Raw genomic sequence first — 21,411 nt, 5'->3', positions numbered from 1 at the left:
AGTAGGGAGGTCATGTTGGAGTTGTAAAGAACCTTGGTGAGGCCACAGCTGGAGTACTGTGTGCAGTTCTTGTTGCCACATTATAGGAAGGATGTGATTGCACTGGAGGGGATACAGAGGAGATTCACCAGGTTGTTGCCTGGGATGAAACATTTAAGTAATGAAGAGAGGTTGGATAGACTTAGGTTGTTTTTGTTGGAGCAGAGAAGACTGAGGGACGATCTGATCAAGGTGTACAAGATTATGAGGGGCTTGGACAGGTGTATAGGGAGCAGCTGTTCCCCTTAGTTGAAGGGTCAGTCACAAGGGGACATAAGTTCAAGGTGAGGGGCAGGAGGTTTAGGGGGGATGTGCGGAAAAACCTTTTTACCCAGAGGGTGGTGACGGTCTGGAATGTACTGCCTGAGAGGGTGGAGGAGGCGGGTTGCCTCACATCCTTTAAAAAGTACCTGGATGAGCACTTGGCACATCATAACATTCAAGGCTATGGGCCGAGTGCTGGTAAATGGGATTTGGTAGGCAGGTCGGGTGTTTCTCACGTGTCGGTACAGACTCGATGGGCTGAAGGGCCTCTTCTGTGATATTCTGTGAATAGAATGTTGTCATTTATTGCGAGGGGAATTGAATACAAAAGTAGGGGGGTTATGCTTCAGTTGTACAGGGCACTGGTGAGATCACTGGAGTACTGTGTACAGCATTGGTCTCCTTATTCAAGAAAGGATGTAAATTAATTGGAAGCAATTCGGAGAAGGTTTACCAGACTAATACCTGGAATGGGCAGGTTTTCTTATAAGGAAAGGTTGGACAGACTAGGCTTGTATCCACTGGAGTTTAGAAGAGTAAGAGACGACTTGATTGAAATGTTTAAGATCCTGATGGGTCTTGACAGGGTTGATGTGAAGAGGATGTTTCCTCTTGTGGGAGAATCTAGAACTTGGGGTCACTGTTTAAAAATAAGGGGTCACCCACTTAAGACAGAGATGAGGAGAAGTTTTTTTTTCTCTCTGAGAGTGGTGAGTCTTTGGAACTCTCTTCCTTAAAAGGCGGTGGAAGCAGAGTCTTTGAATATTTTTAAGACAGAGGTAGGTAGATTCTTGATAAGCAAGGGAGTAGGCAGGAATGTGCAGCTGAGGTTAAAATTGGATCAGCCATGATTCTTATTGAATGACAGAGCAGGCTTGAAGGGCGGAGTTGCCTACTCCTGCTCTTAATTTGTATGTTTGTATGTATTGACCTGTTCACCCACTAGGTACCTGGGCTCCATTCACGTGGACAGTGATGGGGACCTGGAATTCTGGTTGATTTTACAGAACATCAACAGGCCACATGGAAGACTGTGAACAGCTGATCACTCAGGGAGACAGCCTGTTTCTTACCAGTGGGTCAATTCTGGGTATAATTATTGGGGAATTTCACGCCGCTCATCAGTATTGAATATTTTATTAATTGTTGAGTGAATAAGGACCAGGGATTGAGGCTGCTCCTTCTGCCCTCTGTGACTCAGTACAGCATCAGACAAGCACTCATCATTTACTGAGCCTGTGAGATATTTAACTGTTGTGTTGGTGTTTTCAGTAATGTGCCTTCTACCCGTGCAGGCACAACTGATAGCCCAGTCCATTGGACAGGCGTTTAGTGTTGCCTACCAAGAGTTTCTGCGAGCCAATGGGATTAACCCTGAGGACCTCAGTCAGAAGGAGTACAGTGACATCATCAATACGCAGGAAATGTACAACGATGATCTCGTCCATTTCTCCAATTCTGCCAATTGTAAGGAGGTGAGTCATTCGTACTCGGTTCATGTGTCATACTCACCCCCTCTCTCACCCCCCGTCTACACATTTTCCCCTCCCTCGCCCAGTACACACACACACGTCCCCCGCCTCAAACACACACTCCAGGGGACCAAATGTATGGTAGCCAAATTTGCCAACAACACCAAGATAGGGAGGAAGTTAAGTTGTCAAGAGGAGGTAAGGAGTCGGCAGAGAGATATGGAGAAGTTAAGTGAGTGGACAATAATTTGGCAGATGGAGTATAATGTGGGAGAATGTGAACTTGTTCACTTTGGCAGGAAGAATAAAAAAAGCAGCAGGTTAATTAAATGGAAAGGTTGCAGAACTCGGTGGTACAGAGGGATCTGCATGTCCTGGTACATGAATCACGTAGGCCAGGACTTTCCGATTGTTGGGTGAGCTCAGCAGGGCTGAGTGGGAGAGGCCGTGATTGGGCTCTGACCCCCATTTCACACTGGCCAACAACTTAACAGTCAGCCAGCGTGAATCTCGCTCTGTGACGCTCAGTGTTGCCTCTGTGTGTGTGTGTGTATGTGTGTTGTATGTGAGTTGTATGTGTGCGTGTGTGTTGTATGTGTGCGTGTGTGTTGTATGTGTGCGTGTGTGCTATATGTGTGTGTGTTGTGTGTTGTGTGTGTGTTGTGTGTGCCGTATGTGTGTGTGTTGTGTGTGTGTGTGTGTTGTATGTGTGCGTGTGTGTTGTATGTGTGCGTGTGTGCTATATGTGTGTGTGTTGTGTGTTGTGTGTGTGTTGTGTGTGCTGTATGTGTGTGTGTTGTGTGTGTGTGTGTGTGTTGTATGTGTGTGTGTGTGTGTTGTATGTGTGTGTGTGTGTGTTGTATGTGTGTGTGTGTGTTGTATGTGTGTGTGTGTGTTGTATGTGTGTGTGTGTTGTATGTGTGTGTGTGTGTTGTATGTGTGTGTGTGTGTGTGTGTTGTATGTGTGTGTGTGTGTTGTATGTGTGTGTGTTGTGTGTGTGTGTTGTGTGTGTGTTGTGTGTGTTGTGTGTGTTGTATGTGTGTATGTGTGTGTGTGTTGTGTGTGTTGTGTGTGTGTGTTGTGTGTGTGTGTGTGTTGTATGTGTGTGTGTGATGTATGTGTGTGTGTTATGTGTGTGTGTGTTATGTGTGTGTGTGTGTTGTGTGGTGTGTGTGTGTGGTGTGTGTGTGTGTTGTATGTGTGTGTGTTGTATGTGTGTGTGTGTGTTGTATGTGTGTGTGTATGTGTGTGTTGTATGTGTGTGTGTATGTGTGTGTGTGTGTGTGTATGTGTGTGTGTGTGTGTGTATGTGTTGTGTGTGTGTGTGTATGTGTTGTATGTGTGTGTGTGTGTGTTGTATGTGTGTGTTGTGTGTGTGTGTGTTGTATGTGTGTGTTGTGTGTGTGTGTGTTGTATGTGTGTGTTGTGTGTGTGTGTGTGTTGTATGTGTGTGTGTGTTGTATGTGTGTGTGTGTTGTATGTGTGTGTTGTATGTGTGTGTTGTATGTGTGTGTTGTATGTGTGTGTTGTATGTGTGTGTGTGTTTTATGTGTGTGTTGTATGTGTGTGTTGTATGTGTGTGTGTGTTTTATGTGTGTGTTGTATGTGTGTGTGTGTTTTATGTGTGTGTTGTATGTGTGTGTGTGTTTTATGTGTGTGTTTTATGTGTGTGTGTGTTTTATGTGTGTGTGTGTTTTATGTGTGTGTGTGTTTTATGTGTGTGTGTGTGTTGTGTGTGTGTGTGTGTGTTGTGTGTGTGTTGTGTGTGCTGTGTGTGTGTTGTGTGTGTGTGTTGTATGTGTGTGTGTTGTATGTGTGTGGTATGTGCGTGTGTGTGTTGTATGTGCATGTGTGTGTGTTGTATGTGTGCGTGTGTGTTGTATGTGTGTGTGTGTTGTGTTGTATGGGTGCATGTGTGTTGTATGTGTGTGTGTTGTATGTGTGTGTTGTGTGTGTGTGTGTTGCCTGTGTGTGTGTTGTATGTGTGTTGTATGTGTGTGTGTTGCCTGTGTGTGTGTGTGTTGCCTGTGTGTGTGTGTGTGTTGTATGTGTGTGTGTTGCGTGTGTGTGTTGCGTGTGTGTGTGTGTGTGTTGTATATGTGTGTGTTGTATATGTGTTGTATGTGTGTGTTGTATGTGTGTGTGTGTTTTGTGTGTGTGTTGTATGTGTGCATGTGTGTTGTATGTATGCGTGTGCATGTGTGTTGTATGTATGCTTGTGTGTGTGTGTTGTATGTATGTGTGTGTGTGTTGTATGTGTGTTGTATGTGTGTGTGTTGTGTGTGTGTTGCCTGTGTGTGTGTTGTATGTATGTGTGTGTGTGTTGTATGTATGTGTGTGTGTGTGTGTTGTATGTGTGTGTGTGTGTTGTATGTGTGTGTGTTGTATGTATGTGTGTGTGTGTTGTATGTGTGTGTATGTGTGTGTTGTATGTATGTGTGTGTATGTTGTATGTATGTGTGTGTGTTGTGTTGTATGTGTGTGTGTGTGTTTGTTGTATGTGTGTGTGTGTGTTTGTTGTATGTGTGTGTGTGTGTTTGTTGTATGTATGTGTGTGTGTTGTATGTATGTGTGTGTGTGTTGTATGTATGTGTGTGTGTGTTGTATGTATGTGTGTGTGTGTTGTATGTATGTGTGTGTGTGTTGTATGTATGTGTGTGTGTGTGTTGTATGTATGTGTGTGTGTGGGTTGTGTGTGTGTTGTATGTGTGTGTTGTATGTGTGTGTGTGTGTGTGTGTTGTATGTATGTGTGTGTGTTGTATGTATGTGTGTGTTGTATGTATGTGTGTGTGTTGTATGTATGTGTGTGTTGTATGTATGTGTGTGTGTGGGTTGTGTGTGTGTTGTATGTGTGTGTGTTGTGTGTGTGTGTGTGTTGTATGTGTGTGTGTTGCCTGTGTGTGTGTGTTGTATGTGTGTGTGTTGCCTGTGTGTGTGTGTGTTGTATGTGTGTGTGTGTTGCGTGTGTGTGTGTGTGTTGTATATGTGTGTTGTATGTGTGTGTGTGTTGTATGTGTGTGTGTGCTGCGTGTGTGTGTGTTGTATATGTGTGTTGTATGTGTGTGTGTTGTATGTGTGTGTGTGTGTTTTGTGTGTGTGTTGTATGTATGCGTGTGTGTTGTATGTATGCGTGTGCATGTGTGTTGTATGTATGCCTGTGTGTGTGTGTGTGTTGTGTGTGTGTGTGTATTGTATGTGTGTGTGTTGTGTGTGTGTTGTGTGTGTGTTGCCTGTGTGTGTGTTGTATGTATGTGTGTGTGTGTTGTATGTATGTGTGTGTGTGTGTGTTGTATGTGTGTGTGTGTGTGTTGTATGTATGTGTGTGTGTGTGTTGTATGTATGTGTGTGTGTGTGTTGTATGTGTGTGTGTGTGTGTTGTATGTGTGTGTGTGTTGTATGTGTGTGTGTGTTGTATGTGTGTGTGTGTGTTGTATGTGTGTGTGTGTGTTGTGTGTATGTGTGTGTGTGTTGTATGTGTGTGTGTGTGTGTTGTATGTATGTGTGTGTGTGTATGTTGTATGTATGTGTGTGTTGTGTTGTATGTATGTGTGTGTGTGTTTGTTGTATGTATGTGTGTGTGTTGTATGTATGCGTGTGTGTGTTGTATGTGTGTGTTGTATGTATGTATGTGTGTGTGTGTTGTATGTATGTGTGTGTGGGTTGTGTGTGTGTGTTGTATGTATGTGTGTGTGTTGTATGTATGTGTGTGTGTTGTATGTATGTGTGTGTGTGTTGTATGTATGTGTGTGTGTGTTGTATGTATGTGTGTTGTATGTATGTGTTGTATGTGTGTGTGTGTGTGTGTTGTATGTATGTGTGTGTGTTGTATGTATGTGTGTGTGTGTGTTGTATGTATGTGTGTGTGTGTTGTATGTATGTGTGTGTGTGTGTTGTATGTATGTGTGTGTGTGTTGTATGTGTGTGTGTTGTATGTATGTGTGTGTGTGTGGGTTGTGTGTGTGTGTTGTATGTGTGTGTTGTATATGTGTGTGTTGTATGTGTGTGTGTTGTATGTGTGTGTGTGTTGTATGTGTGTGTGTGTTGTATGTGTGTGTGTGTTGTATGTGTGTGTGTTGTATGTGTGTGTTGTATGTGTGTGTGTGTTGTATGTGTGTGTGTGTGTTGTATGTGTGTGTGTGTGTGTTTTATGTGTGCATGTGTGTTGTGTGTGTGTTGTGTGTTGTGTGTGCGTGTGTGTGTTGTGTGTGCGTGTGTGTGTTGTGTGTGTGTGTGTTGTATGTGTGTGTGTTGTATGTGTGTGGTATGTGCCTGTGTGTGTTGTATGTGCGTGTGTGTGTGTGTTGTATGTGTGCGTGTGTTGTATGTGTGCGTGTGTGTTGTATGTGTGTGTGTGTTGTGTTGTATGTGTGCGTGTGTGTTGTGTGTGTGTGTGTTGTATGTGTGTGTGTTGTGTGTGTTGTATGTGTGTGTGTTGTGTGTGTTGTGTGTGTGTTGTATGTGTGTGTGTGTGTTGTATGTGTGTGTGTGTGTTGTGTGTGTGTGTGTGTGTTGTATGTGTGTGTGTTGCGTGTGTGTGTGTGTGTTGTATGTGTGTGTTGTATGTGTGTGTGTTGTATGTGTATGTGTGTTTTGTGTGTGTGTTGTATGTGTGCATGTGTGTTGTATGTATGTGTGCATGTGTGTTGTATGTATGCGTGTGCATGTGTGTTGTATGTATGCGTGTGTGTGTGTGTTGTATGTATGCGTGTGTGTGTGTGTTGTATGTATGTGTGTGTGTTGTATGTGTGTGTGTGTGTTGTATGTGTGTGTGTGTGTGTTTTATGTGTGCATGTGTGTTGTGTGTGTGTTGTGTGTTGTGTGTGCGTGTGTGTGTTGTGTGTGCGTGTGTGTGTTGTGTGTGTGTGTGTTGTATGTGTGTGTGTTGTATGTGTGTGGTATGTGCCTGTGTGTGTTGTATGTGCGTGTGTGTGTGTGTTGTATGTGTGCGTGTGTTGTATGTGTGCGTGTGTGTTGTATGTGTGTGTGTGTTGTGTTGTATGTGTGCGTGTGTGTTGTGTGTGTGTGTGTTGTATGTGTGTGTGTTGTGTGTGTTGTATGTGTGTGTGTTGTGTGTGTTGTGTGTGTGTTGTATGTGTGTGTGTGTTGTATGTGTGTGTGTGTGTTGTGTGTGTGTGTGTGTGTTGTATGTGTGTGTGTTGCGTGTGTGTGTGTGTGTTGTATGTGTGTGTTGTATGTGTGTGTGTTGTATGTGTATGTGTGTTTTGTGTGTGTGTTGTATGTGTGCATGTGTGTTGTATGTATGTGTGCATGTGTGTTGTATGTATGCGTGTGCATGTGTGTTGTATGTATGCGTGTGTGTGTGTGTTGTATGTATGCGTGTGTGTGTGTGTTGTATGTATGTGTGTGTGTTGTATGTGTGTGTGTGTTGCGTGTGTGTGTGTGTTGTATATGTGTGTGTTGTATGTGTGTGTGTTGTATGTGTGTGTGTGTTTTGTGTGTGTGTTGTATGTGTGCATGTGTGTTGTATGTATGCGTGTGCATGTGTGTTGTATGTATGCGTGTGCATGTGTGTTGTATGTATGCGTGTGCATGTGTGTTGTATGTATGTGTGTGTGTTGTATGTGTGTGTGTTGTATGTGTGTGTGTTGTGCGTGTGTGTTGTGTGTGTGTTGCCTGTGTGTGTGTTGTATGTATGTGTGTGTGTGTGTTGTATGTGTGTGTGTGTGTGTGTGTTGTGTGTGTGTGTTGTATGAATGTGTGTGTGTGTTGTATGTGTGTGTATGTGTGTGTGTTGTATGTGTGTGTGTGTTGTATGTGTGTGTGTGTTGTATGTGTGTGTGTGTGTTGTATGTATGTGTGTGTGTGTGTTGTATGTATGTGTGTGTGTGTGTTGTATGTATGTGTGTGTGTGTTGTATGTATGTGTGTGTGTTTATGTTGTATGTATGTGTGTGTTGTGTTGTATGTATGTGTGTGTGTGTTTGTTGTATGTATGTGTGTGTGTGTTTGTTGTATGTATGTGTGTGTGTTTGTTGTATGTATGCGTGTGTGTGTTGTATGTATGCGTGTGTGTGTTGTATGTATGCGTGTGTGTGTTGTATGTATGTGTGTGTGTGTTGTATGTGTGTGTGTGTGTTGTATGTATGTGTGTGTGTGTTGTATGTATGTGTGTGTGTGGGTTGTGTGTGTGTGTTGTATGTATGTGTGTGTGTGTGTTGTATGTATGTGTGTGTGTGTGTTGTATATGTGTGTGTTGTATATATGTGTGTTGTATGTGTGTGTGTTTTGTGTGTGTGTTGTATGTGTGCATGTGTGTTGTATGTATGCGTGTGCATGTGTGTTGTATGTATGCGTGTGTGTGTGTGTTGTATGTATGTGTGTGTGTTGTATGTGTGTTGTATGTGTGTGTGTTGTGCGTGTGTGTTGTGTGTGTGTTGCCTGTGTGTGTGTTGTATGTATGTGTGTGTGTGTGTTGTATGTATGTGTGTGTGTGTGTTGTATGTATGTGTGTGTGTGTGTGTGTTGTATGTATGTGTGTGTGTGTTGTATGTATGTGTGTGTGTGTTGTATGTGTGTGTGTTTGTTGTATGTGTGTGTGTTGTATGTATGTGTGTGTGTTGTATGTATGTGTGTGTGTGTTGTATGTATGTGTGTGTGTGTGTTGTATGTATGTGTGTGTGTGTGTTGTATGTGTGTGTGTGTTGTATGTATGTGTGTGTGTGTGTGTTGTATGTGTGTGTTGTATGTGTGTGTTGTATGTGTGTGTTGTATGTGTGTGTGTTGTATGTGTGTGTGTTGTATGTGTGTGTGTTGTATGTGTGTGTGTTGTATGTGTGTGTGTTGTATGTGTGTGTGTTGTATGTGTGTGTGTTGTATGTGTGTGTGTGTTGTATGTGTGTGTTGTATGTGTGTGTGTGTTGTATGTGTGTGTGTGTTGTATGTGTGTGTGTGTGTTGTATGTGTGTGTGTTTTATGTGTGCATGTGTGTTGTGTGTGTGTTGTGTGTGCGTGTGTGTGTTGTGTGTGTGTGTGTTGTATGTGTGTGTGTTGTATGTGTGTGGTATGTGCCTGTGTGTGTTGTATGTGCGTGTGTGTGTGTGTTGTATGTGTGCGTGTGTGTTGTATGTGTGTGTGTGTGTGTTGTATGTGTGCGTGTGTGTTGTATGTGTGTGTGTGTTGTGTTGTATGTGTGCGTGTGTGTTGTGTGTGTGTTGTATGTGTGTGTGTTGTGTGTGTTGTATGTGTGTGTGTTGTGTGTGTTGTGTGTGTGTGTTGTATGTGTGTGTGTGTATTGCCTGTGTGTGTGTGTTGTGTGTGTGTGTGTTGTATGTGTGTGTGTTGCGTGTGTGTGTGTGTGTTGTATGTGTGTGTGTTGTATGTGTGTGTGTGTTTTGTGTGTGTGTTGTATGTGTGCATGTGTGTTGTATGTATGTGTGCATGTGTGTTGTATGTATGTGTGTGCATGTGTGTTGTATGTATGCGTGTGTGTGTGTGTTGTATGTATGCGTGTGTGTGTGTGTTGTATGTATGTGTGTGTGTGTTGTATGTGTGTGTGTGTGTTGCGTGTGTGTGTGTGTTGTATATGTGTGTGTTGTATGTGTGTGTGTTGTATGTGTGTGTTTTGTGTGTGTGTTGTATGTGTGCATGTGTGTTGTATGTATGCGTGTGCATGTGTGTTGTATGTATGCGTGTGCATGTGTGTTGTATGTATGTGTGTGTGTGTTGTATGTGTGTGTTGTATGTGTGTGTGTTGTGCGTGTGTGTTGTGTGTGTGTTGTATGTGTGTGTGTTGTGCGTGTGTGTTGTGTGTGTGTTGCCTGTGTGTGTGTTGTATGTATGTGTGTGTGTGTGTTGTATGTATGTGTGTGTGTGTGTGTGTGTTGTGTGTGTGTGTGTTGTATGTGTGTGTGTGTGTGTGTTGTATGTGTGTGTGTGTTGTATGTGTGTGTGTGTTGTATGTGTGTGTGTGTGTTGTATGTATGTGTGTGTGTGTGTTGTATGTATGTGTGTGTGTTGTATGTATGTGTGTGTGTGTTGTATGTATGTGTGTGTGTTGTATGTATGTGTGTGTGTTTATGTTGTATGTATGTGTGTGTGTGTGTTGTGTTGTATGTATGTGTGTGTGTGTTTGTTGTATGTATGTGTGTGTGTGTTTGTTGTATGTATGTGTGTGTGTTTGCTGTATGTATGCGTGTGTGTGTTGTATGTATGCGTGTGTGTGTGTATGTATGTGTGTGTGTGTGTGTGTGTTGTATGTGTGTGTGTGTTGTATGTATGTGTGTGTGTGTTGTATGTGTGTGTGTGTGTTGTATGTGTGTGTGTGTGTTGTATGTATGTGTGTGTGTTGTATGTATGTGTGTGTGTGTTGTATGTATGTGTGTGTGTGGGTTGTGTGTGTTGTATGTGTGTGTGTGTGTGTTGTATGTATGTGTGTGTGTGTGTGTTGTATATGTGTGTGTTGTATATATGTGTGTTGTATGTGTGTGTGTTTTGTGTGTGTGTTGTATGTGTGCATGTGTGTTGTATGTATGCGTGTGCATGTGTGTTGTATGTATGCGTGTGTGTGTGTGTTGTATGTATGTGTGTGTGTTGTATGTGTGTGTGTTGCCTGTGTGTGTGTTGTATGTATGTGTGTGTGTGTGTTGTATGTATGTGTGTGTGTGTGTTGTATGTATGTGTGTGTGTGTGTGTTGTATGTATGTGTGTGTGTGTTGTATGTGTGTGTGTGTTGTATGTGTGTGTGTGTGTGTTGTATGTGTGTGTGTGTGTGTTGTATGTGTGTGTGTGTGTTGTATGTGTGTGTGTGTGTTGTATGTGTGTGTGTGTGTTGTATGTGTGTGTGTGTGTTGTATGTGTGTGTGTGTGTTGTGTTGTATGTGTGTGTGTGTGTTTGTTGTATGTATGTGTGTGTGTGTTGTATGTATGCGTGTGTGTGTGTTGTATGTATGTGTGTGTGTGTGTTGTATGTATGTGTGTGTGTGGGTTGTGTGTGTGTGTTGTATGTGTGTGTGTGTTTGTTGTATGTGTGTGTGTGTGTGTGTTTGTTGTATGTATGTGTGTGTGTGTGTTGTATGTATGTGTGTGTGTGTGTTGTATGTGTGTGTGTGTGTTGTATGTGTGTGTGTGTGTTGTATGTGTGTGTGTTGTATATGTGTGTGTGTGTGTTGTATGTATGTGTGTGTGTTGTATGTATGTGTGTGTGGGTTGTGTGTGTGTGTTGTATGTGTGTGTGTTGTATATGTATGTGTGTGTGTGTGTGTGTGTTGTGGGGTGGGGTTTGGTGGGGTGGGGTGGGGGGGGAGGAGGGCGAGGACAGAAGTTCACACCTGCGCGCGGGTATGTGCAGTAAAATCTCTCTGGGGCGCAGAGCTGCCTCAGGGAGCTGAAGCTTTTTGAACATAACATTTTAAAATTCTTTATCTTTTTTAATAACATGACCCCCCATGTGACTCTGTCACATGAGCAGGGACATGTTACATATTCGATTGGAAATTTAAAATTTTTTTTAAATCACGGATCGAAACCTTGTCCCGCCTGTGGATGAGGTTTCACAAAAAATCCAAAGGCCGCTTGGCCTTTTCGACTGCCCTGCCAACCTGTGAAGTTGGACGGGTAGCGAAAAGTTTCATTTAATTAGAACATTAAACGGCCTCAATAGGCCTGTAAATTGTTGGCGGCCACGCTGCCAACTGAAATATGGCGCGAGTGTGCGATGATAGCGGGACACTCACCTGACATCATCACGCATCGTTTTATACTCATTCAGGTCGAGCATGCGCTGCCCAACAATGCAATGTTCAGCCCATAAAGTTAGTTTGCAGGTACAGCAAATGATTAGGGAGGCAAAAGGAATGTCGGCGTCTATTGCAAGAGGAATGGAATATAAAAGCAGGGACGTTTTACCACGGCTGTACAGGACCTTGGTGAGAGCAAATCTGGAGTATTGTGTGTCAGTTTTGATCTCCGTATTTAAATAAAGCTGTAATTGCTTTAGAAACAGTTTAGAGAAGGTTCACTGGGTCATCACTTGGGTGAGGGGCTGATCTCGTGAGGAATGTTGAACAGGTTGGAGTTATACCCGTTGGAGATAATCTGATTGAAACATGCAAGATCCTGAGGATTGGGTGGATGCCAGGAGGATGTTTGCTTTTGTTGGGGACCAGGACCAGGGGACACAGGGTAAGAATAAACGGTCTTTCTTTTAAGATGGAGATGAGGAGAATTTTTTTCTCTCAGAGGGTCGTTAGTCTGTGGAAATCTCTTCCCCAGAGAACAGTGGAGGCTGGGTCATTGAATTTATTCAAGGCTGAGTTAGACAGATTTTTGATTAACGAGGGAGTCAAGGGTTTTGGAGGACAGACAGGAGAGTGGAGTTGAGACCACAATCAGAAAAAAACCATGACTTTATTAAATGGCGGAGCAGGTTTGAAGGGCCAAACGGCCTACTCCTGCTCCTAATCCCTTTGTCTCACCCCTCCCCTGTGTTTACACTCCCCTTCCCACCTTCCCTCTGTACACTCCCCCTTTCTCTCCTCCCCATTGTGCACTGCCCTCCCTCCTCCCCCTGCACACCTGCTCTCCCCTTGCTCCTTCCATGTGTACCTTTCTTCCCTCCCCTGTGTACCTGCTTCCCCCCTCGCCTCCCCGAGTACACTCTCCCTCACTAGCCTTCCCTGCGTACACACTCCACCTGGCCCTCCCTCCTCCCCCAGGTAGATACTCATCCAGTACACTCTTTCCCTCCATCCACTGGGTCCAAACTCCGCCCTGGTACATGCTCCCCACACGCCCCCTTGGGTATAACCACCCCTCCCCCGGGATGCTCTCCCCACCCTCTCCCTGGTACACAATGCCCCCAGGATGATGCTGCTAATGATGTGATTGTGAATGTGATTTGGATTTTTGGTCACTGGTACTTTACTCTGTAATATTGGGGTTTGTTGTCTTTCTCACTGTTTCCACAGCTACACGTTGAGAAGCTAAAAGGGGAGATCTTTGGGGTTGTGATTGTGGAATCGGGATGGGGCTCAATCCTGCCCACTGTCATCCTGGCAAATATGATGAATGCAGGACCAGCAGCTCGCTCAGGGAAGCTCAGTATTGGAGACCAAATAATGTCCATTAATGGCACCAGCCTAGTCGGCCTCCCACTCACCACCTGCCAAGGAATCATTAAGGTACCGCCTGGTATGATAGTTATACTGAACCTTGTCAGAGAGTTCAACTTAAAGCTCAGACTGGGAGGGAGAGAGGATGAAGGAGAGTTGATGTGTCCCTTGACCCCCCTCCCAGTGCAGGAGTCTGCACTCAGTGCTGCTTTGAGTGCACGGAGTGTCAAGTTGGGAGTTTGGTGAGTGAGGGAGTTCGGTGAAGAGGGGAGCTATAACTTAATTATGAAAAATAATTTTATTTAATGAACACAGTAAAGATGGCAGGGAAGGTGATGTGTCACGGCTGCAGCATGTGGGTGCTCCTGGATGCCAGTGCGACGTGTCATGGAGGGGGAATGTTACATGGAGGCTTAGTTGCAGAAGGCAGCCACCACTCTTAGGTTAGCATCATCTAATTTGGTCAGTGGCCAGGGACAGGAGGGTGTGATTGTGAATCAGGCCGCTAAGGGGATCGGGAAGGTGGGAGAGGAAGAGCCTCAGCCCTTGCAACTGACCAACATGTTTGAGGTTCTTGCAGCTTGCATAGCCAAGAGTGAGGGCTGCGGTGTGGATGAGCAGGCTGACCATGGAACCATGGTACAAAGAGGCATTCAAGTGGGGGGAACTAAAAGGAACGTAGTGCTAGTAGGGGACAGTATAGATGGGGGATAGACTCTGTTCTCTGCAGCCGCGAGTGAGAAACCAGAAGGCTGACGGTGCCAGGGTTCAGGACACCTGCTCAGGGCTGGAGAGGAACTTGCAGTGGGAGGGGGAGGATCCAGTTGTTGTGGTTCATGTAGATACCAACTACATAGGTAGAACTAGGAAAGAGGTTCTGCAGAGGGAGTATGAGGAGCTAGGCACTAAATTACAAAGCAGATCTCTGGATTATTACCTGAGCCACGTGCTAATTGGCATAGGGTAAATAAAATTAGAGGGATGAAAGTGTGGTTCAAAGACTGGTGTGCAAAAAGTGGGTTCCGGTTTGTGGGGCTTTGGCACCAGTACTAGGGAAAGTGGGATCTCTACCATTGGGACGGTCTATATTTGAATCGTGCTGGGATCAGTGTTCTAATGAATCGTATAACTAAGGAAGTAGAGCAGGCTTGGAACTAAATAAAAGGGGTGACGATTGACTAAATTAAAGGGAAATGTTCAAGGTAGCAGTAAAGGTAATGATAATCAGATATGACAGGAAGGGACAGTGATTGCAAACTTAAGAGTGTGCCAGCAGATAGGGGCAGAGTTTACAAAAACAGTGGAAAAACTGAATTAAGGAGTCTATCTGAATGCCTGCCTTTGCAGTAAAACAGATGAATTGTCAGCTCAAATAGAAATTCATACTTATGACCTAATACCTGTTACAGAGCCGTGGGTAAAAAGAAGCCAAAGCTGGGACTTGAATATCTAAGGATATGTGACATTCAAGAAGGACAGGAAGCTGGGAAAAGGTGGTGGGGTAGCTCTGTTAATTAAAGAGGGCTTTAGTACAGTCGTGAGAGATGACCTTAAAGATGAACACGTGGAATCATTTTGGGTGAAACTAAGAAATGGCAAGGGGCAGAAAACATTGGTGGAAGTTGTTTATAGGCCGCCAAACAGCAATGGTAATTTAAATCACAGTATAAATCAGGAAATTAGAGTGTGTGTAACAAGGGTAATACAGTAATCATGGGGGATTTCAATCTACATATAGACTGGTAAACCTAATCGGTACTAATGTTGTGGAGGACGAATTCTTGGAATGTATTCAAGATAATTTACTAGAGTTCTACTTTGAGGAACCAAGTTGGGAACAAGCTATTTTAAGTCTAGGATTGTGCAATGAAAAAGGTTTAATTAATAATCTTGTTGTAAAGGAGCCTTTTAAGAAAGAGTGACCATAATATGATAGAATTTTACATTGTTTGAAAGTGACGGTGGCATAGTGGTATTGTCACTGGACTAATAATCAAGAGACCCAGGGGTAATTCTCTGGAGACCCAGGTTCGAATCACATCATGGCAGATGTGAATTTCAACTCCATAAAAAATCTGGAATTAAAAGTCTAATGATAGCTATGAAACCATTGTTGATTGTCATAAAAACCCATCTGGTTCACTAATGTCCTTTAGGGAAAGAAATCTGCTGTCCTTAGCTGGTCTGGCTTACATGTGACTCTAGACGCACACCAATGCCCTCTGAAATGGCCTAGCAAGCCACTCAGTTGTATCAAACCGCTACAAAGTCAATAATAAGGAATGAAACCAGACAGACCACCCAGCAACGACCTAGGCACCGGAAACGACAACGGCAAACTCGGCCCTGTAAACCCTGCAAAGTCCTCCTTACTAACATCTGGGGGCTTGTGCCAAAATTGGGAGAGCTGTCTCACAGACTAGTCAAGCAACAGCCCGACATAGTCATCCTCACAGGATCATACCTTACAGATCATGTATCAGGCACCACCATCACCATCCTGGGCATGTCCTGCCCCACCTGCAGGTCAGACCCAGCAGAGGCGATGGGATAGCGGTATACAGTCAGGAGGGAGTTGCCCTGGGAGTCCTCAACATCAAATCTGGACCCCATGAAGTCTCATGGCATCAGGTCTAACATGGGTAAGGAAACCTCCTGCTGATTACCACGTACCGCCCTCCCTCAGCTGATGAATCAGTGCTCCTCCATGTTGAACACCACTTGGAGGAAGCACTTAGGGTGGCAAGGGCACAGAATGTACTCTGGGTGGGGAACTTCTATGTCCATCACCAAGAGGGCTCGGCCGCACCACTACTGACTGCACTGGCCGAGTCCCAAAGGACATAGCTGCTTTGACTGGATCTGCAGCAGGTGGTGAGGGAACCAGCAAGAGGGAAAAACATACTTGATCTCATCCTCACCAACCTGCCTGCCGCAGATGCGTCTGTCCGTGAGAGTATCGGTAGGAGTGACCACCGCACAGTTGTTGTGGAGATGAGGTCCCGTCTTCACATTGAGATCACCCTCCATCATGTTGTGTGGCACTACCACCGTGCTAAATAGGATAGATTTCAAACAGATCTAGCAACTCAAGACTGGGCGCCATGAGGTGCTGTGGACCATCAGCAGCAGCAGAATTATACTCGAACACAATCTATAACCTCATGGCCCAGCATAGCCCCCACTCTACCATTACCATCAAGCCAGGGGATCAACCCTGGTTCAATGAAGTGTGCAGGAGGGCATAAATGAGGTGTCAAACTGATGAAGCTACAACACAGGACTACTTGTGTATCAAATAGTATAAGCAGCAAGCAGTAGATAGAGCTAGTGATTTCACATCCAATGGATCATATCTAAGGACATCACTGCGGGAGTTCCTCAGGGTAGTGCCTGGACCCAGCCATCTTCAGCTGCTTCATTAATGACCTTCCTTCCATCATAAGGTCAGAAGTGGGGATGTTCGCTGATGATTGCACAATGTTCAGCACCATTCGCAACTCCTCAGATACTGAAGCAGTCCATGTCCAAATGCAGCAAGACCTGGACAATTATTCAGGTTTGGGCTGACATGTGGCAAGTAACATTCACGCCACACAAGTGCCAGGCAATGACCATCTCCAGCAGGAGAGAATCTATTCATCGCCCTTGACATTCAGGGATTTGATGTAATACTCTCCACTTGCCTGGGTGAGTGCAGCTCCAATAACACTTAAGAAGCTTGACACCACCCAAGACAAAGCAGCCTGCATGATTGGCAGCCCACCCACAAACATTCACTTCCCTCCACCACCGACGCACAGTAGCAGCAGTGTGTACCATCTACAAGATGCACTGGAAGAACTCACTAAGCCTGCTTTGACAGCACCTTCAAAACCCACGACCACCACCATCTAGAAGGACAATGGCAGCAGATAGATGGGAACACTACCACCTAGAAATTCCCCTCCAAGCCATTCACCATCCTGTCTTGGAAATATATCGCCATTCCTTCACTGTCACTGAATCAAAATCCTGGAATTCCCTCCCTAACAGCACTGTGGGTGTACCTACACCACAGGGACAGCAGCGGTTCAAGAAGGCAGCTCACCACCACCTTCTCAAGGGCAATTAGGGATGGGCAATAAATGCTGGCCCAGCCAGCAGTGCCCACATCCCATGAATGAATTTTTAAAAATCAGAGACGAGGGTATTAAATCTAAATAAAGGAAACTATGAGGGTATGAGGGGAAAATTGGCTATGGCAGATCGGGAAACTATGTTAAAAATGTGATGGTAGACAGGCAATGGATAACAGTTAAAGAGCTAATACATAGTTTACAACAAAAATACATTCCTATAATGCACAAAAACCCAGCAAGGAATGTGTTGCAACCATGGCTAATGAGAGAAATTAAGGATTGCATTAAATCAAAGGAAGAGACATATAAAGTTGCCAAAAATGATAAACCTGAGACAAAAACAAAAATAGCTGGAAAAACTCAGCAGGTCTGACAGCATCTGCGGAGAGAAAGACAGAGTTAATGTTTAAAGTCCGTATGGCTCTTCATCAAAACTGATGAAGTTCTAAAGAAGAGTCATATGGACTTGAAACGCTAGCTCTGTCTTTCTCTCCACAGATGCTGTCAGACCTGCTGAGTATTTCCAGCTATTTTTGTTTTTGTTTCAGATTTCCATTTTGCTTTTGTGATAAGCCTGAGAATTGGGAACAGTTTACAATTCTGCAAAGGAGGGCCAAGAAAAAGATTAAGAAAGGGAAAATATGGGAGTAAACTAGCAAGAAACAAAAACTGACTGTAAAAGCTTCAATACATATGTAAAAAGGAAAAGATGAGCAAAAACAAGTGGGTCCATTACAAGCGGATTCAGGAGATTTTATAATGGGGAATAAGGAAATGGCAGAGAAACTAAACAAATACTCGTGTTTGTTTTCATGGAGCAAAATACTAAAAACCTCCCAGAAATAGTGGAGATTCAAGGGATTAGTATACATGAGGAACTGCAGGATATTAATATCAGTAAAAAAATAGAGAAGTTAATGGAAATCCCCTGGACCTGATAATCTACATGTCAGAGTGTTGAAAGTGGTGGTTATAGAGAGAGTAGATGCATTGGTGGTCATCTTTCTAAATTCTATAGACTCTGGAATGGTTCCTCCAGATTGGAAGGTGGAACTGTAATCTTACTCTTTGAGAAAGGAGGGAGAGAGTAAACAGGGAACTGTAGACTTGTTAGCCTGACATCACTATTAGGGAAAATGCCAGAATCTATAATAAAGCATATGATAGGATTGGGCAACATGGATTTATGAAAGGATAATTATGTTGGATAAACCAGTTGTAGCATTTTGAGGCTTTAACTGGCAGAATAGATAAGGGGGAACCTGTGGATGTGCTATATTTAGATTTTGAGAAAGCTTTTGATAAGGTCCCACATGAGATTAGCAAACAAAATTAGGGCACATGGGATTGGGGGTAATATACTGATACGGATTGAGAACTGGAAAACAGAGTAAGAATAAATGGGTCATTTTCAGGTTGGCAGACTGTAACTAGTGATGTACCACAAGGTGTGGGCCCCAGGTATTCACAATCTGCACCACTGGTTTGGATATGGGATTAAATGTAATATTTCCATGTTTGCAGATGACACTAAACTAGGTGGAAGTGTGGGCTGAGAGGAGGATGTGAAGGGGATTTGGAGAGGCTAAGTGAGCGGGTAATAATTTGGCAGATGGAATAAACCATGGAGAAATGAGAGGTTATCCACTTAGGAGAAACAGAGAGTATTTCTTAAATGGTGAGACGCTGGGAAATGTCGAACTTCAAAGGGACTTGGGTGTCCTTGTTCATGAGTCACTGAAAGTTAACATGCAGGTACAACAAGCAATTTGGAGACAAATGGTTTGTTGGCCTTCATCGCAAGAGGATTTGAGTATCGGAGTAAAGATGTCATACTGCAATTATATAAAGTGATGCTGCACCTGGAGTAATGTGTGCAGTTTTGGTCTCCTTACCCAAGGAAAGATATATTTGCCACAGAGAAAGTGCAACAAAGGTTCACTAAATTAATTCCTGGGATGAAGGGATTGTCCTATGAGGAAAGAATAAATAGACTGGGCCTTTGTTCTCTGGAGTTTAGATGAATGAGCGGTGATTTCACACACACGCAAAATTCTTACAGGGCTCAGGGTAGATGCAGGAAGGATGTTTCCCCTGGCTGGGGTGTCTAGAACCAGGGGACAAAGTCTCAGAAAAAGGGACAGGTCATTTAGGTCTGAGATAAGGAGGAATTTCTTCACTCGGAGTGTGGTGAATCTTTGGAATTCTCTGCCCAGGAGAGCTTTGGAGGCTCAGTCATTGAGTATGTTCAAGATTGAGATTGATAGATTTTTACGTATTAAAAACATTAAGGGACACGGGGATAGTGCAGGAAAACGGTATTGAAGTAGAAGATCAGCCACAATCCTATTGAATGGCAGAGTAGGCTCAAAGGGCCAAATGGTCTACTCCTGCTCCTAGTTCTTATGTCCAACCCCACCCCCCACCGCCCGCCCCCTAACCTACCCATACCCCAGTTTCCCAGGGTTGTGATCTGTGATCTCTGAGGCAGTGCAGCCCCCTGAACTGTCTCCTTCCTTCTCCCCCACCCCCCCACACACACACACACACACACAGACAGAATGTCATTCCTGCCCTAAAGATGCCGCCTGTTGTTGGGCGAAAGCTCAACTGAATCATCGAAAAGCTCACCTGAGTCCGTTGTTCATGTGCCAGCTCAGACAGTGACTGTCAGCAGACTGTTGTATCATGCAGGAACTGGAGCTCATCTTCATCCTGATCCTTTTAATGCACTCTCACATATACACACCTTCATGCCTACACTTATGCCCTCATTCACACTCACACAGACTGTCTTTTACCTCCAGACTAACCTGGAGCTCCCCATTGCTCAGCCCTGATTCCAGTCTCCGTACTTTTGTTCCAGTTGAGATCAGTGATTGATCCTGAGAGTCTCTGAGATCAATGATTAAAATCCTTCACTCCTGGTAATTTAACCACATTTCTTGTTTTTCAGGGTTTGAAGAATCAGGTTCAGGTTAAGCTGAACATTGTGAGCTGTCCTCCTGTTACCACTGTGCTGATCAAACGTCCAGACCTCAAGTATCAGCTGGGCTTCAGTGTACAGAACGGCATTGTGAGTACACAGGGCAGGGTGGGTCATGATCAAACTCCCGGACCACGAAAGGGTTAAAAACAAAAGCTAAGCATCCCACTCCTGATCTTCCTTAAAACAATATTTCACCCTCCAAAGTGCGGCACTCCCTCAGTACTGACCCTCCGACAGTGCAGCACTCCCTCAGTACTGACCCTCTGACAGTGCAGCACTCCCTCAGTACTGACCCTCCGACAGTACAGCACTCCCTCAGTACTGACCCTCCGACAGTGCAGTACTCCCTCAGTACTGACCCTCCGACAGTGCAGCACTCCCTCAGTACTGACCCTCCGACGTTGCAGCACCCCCTCAGTACTGATCCTCCGACAGTGCAACGCTCCCTCAGTACTGACCCTCCGACAGTGCAGCGTTCCCTCAGTACTGACCCACCGACACTCCCTCAGTACTGACCCTCCGACAGTGCAACGCTTCCTCAGTACTGACCCTCTGACAGTGCAGCACTCCCTCAGTACTGACCCTCCGCTGTGCAGCACGCCCTCAGTACTGACCCTCCGACAGTGTGGCACTCCCTCAGTACTGACCCTCTGACAGTGCGGCACTCCCTCAGTACTGACCCGCCGACAGTGCAGCACTCCCTCAGTACTGACCCTCCGACAGTGCGGCACTCCCTAAGTACTGACCCTCCGACAGTGCGGCACTCCCTCAGTACTGACCCTCTGACAGTGCAGCACTCCCTCAGTATGGTACTAAGTGCTTGAGCTGGATTTTATGCTGATGTCTCTGGATTTGAACCTTTGACTTTATGATTCAGAGGTGAAAGTGTTAGCCCCCTGAACCACAGCTAACAGTTACTTGAAGTTTTAAACTGCTGGGGCTCAAGTTTCATGCTGTCCAATTCAATCAAGATGCAACTGATTGAATTGTCCCAGGCTTATTCTGAGTGAGGAGATCCATTGGGTCACAGTCCAGCACTGCCCTCTGCTGGCAGCACAGAACATCACTCGGCTGCAGATTCTCCTTGTTCAGGGAGGCCGACACACCCCCTCATTGGGCTCTGTTCATCTGCTTTCAGGGAAATTAAATTCTCTTGTCCTGCATCATACTGTGACTTTAGCTCATCAGAAGCTGCAGTGAGCAATCACTAGGGAGGGGCAGTGTGTGTATGAATATATCACTAGGGAGGGGCAGTGTGTGTATGAACATATCACTAGGGAGGGGCAGTGTGTGTATGAATATATGGGTATTAGTGAAAAATTTTGGTCGTTGCTTTCTTGTTTGTGATATTCATTTAACTGATTGTTTTATGAAAATCTTGTTCCTTTATTTAAATATGTGGCACTGTCCGTGAAGATGCTGTGCAAGGGATGTCACAAATGGATTCATCTCTCAG

At 44.5% G+C, this 21,411-nt stretch overlaps 1 protein-coding gene across 5 annotated transcripts in view; it reads left to right on the top strand.

The window, feature by feature from the left end:
* apba2b (amyloid beta (A4) precursor protein-binding, family A, member 2b) overlaps positions 1 to 21,411 on the top strand; it is a 302,071-nt gene that overhangs the window by 259,400 nt on the left and 21,260 nt on the right. For all 5 annotated transcript variants that reach the window (XM_041178422.1, XM_041178426.1, XM_041178425.1 and 2 more), the window contains 3 exons: positions 1,599 to 1,778; positions 12,702 to 12,914; positions 19,923 to 20,042. In XM_041178422.1, the coding sequence (XP_041034356.1) occupies positions 1,599 to 1,778; positions 12,702 to 12,914; positions 19,923 to 20,042 (513 nt within the window). The remainder of the gene's footprint in view (positions 1 to 1,598; positions 1,779 to 12,701; positions 12,915 to 19,922; positions 20,043 to 21,411) is intronic.

This window comes from Carcharodon carcharias, chromosome 32, assembly GCF_017639515.1.
Source record: "Carcharodon carcharias isolate sCarCar2 chromosome 32, sCarCar2.pri, whole genome shotgun sequence".
Lineage (NCBI taxonomy): Eukaryota > Metazoa > Chordata > Chondrichthyes > Lamniformes > Lamnidae > Carcharodon > Carcharodon carcharias.
The sequence above is the reverse complement of the archived record's forward strand: the minus strand, read 5'-3'. Positions and strand labels throughout refer to the sequence as shown.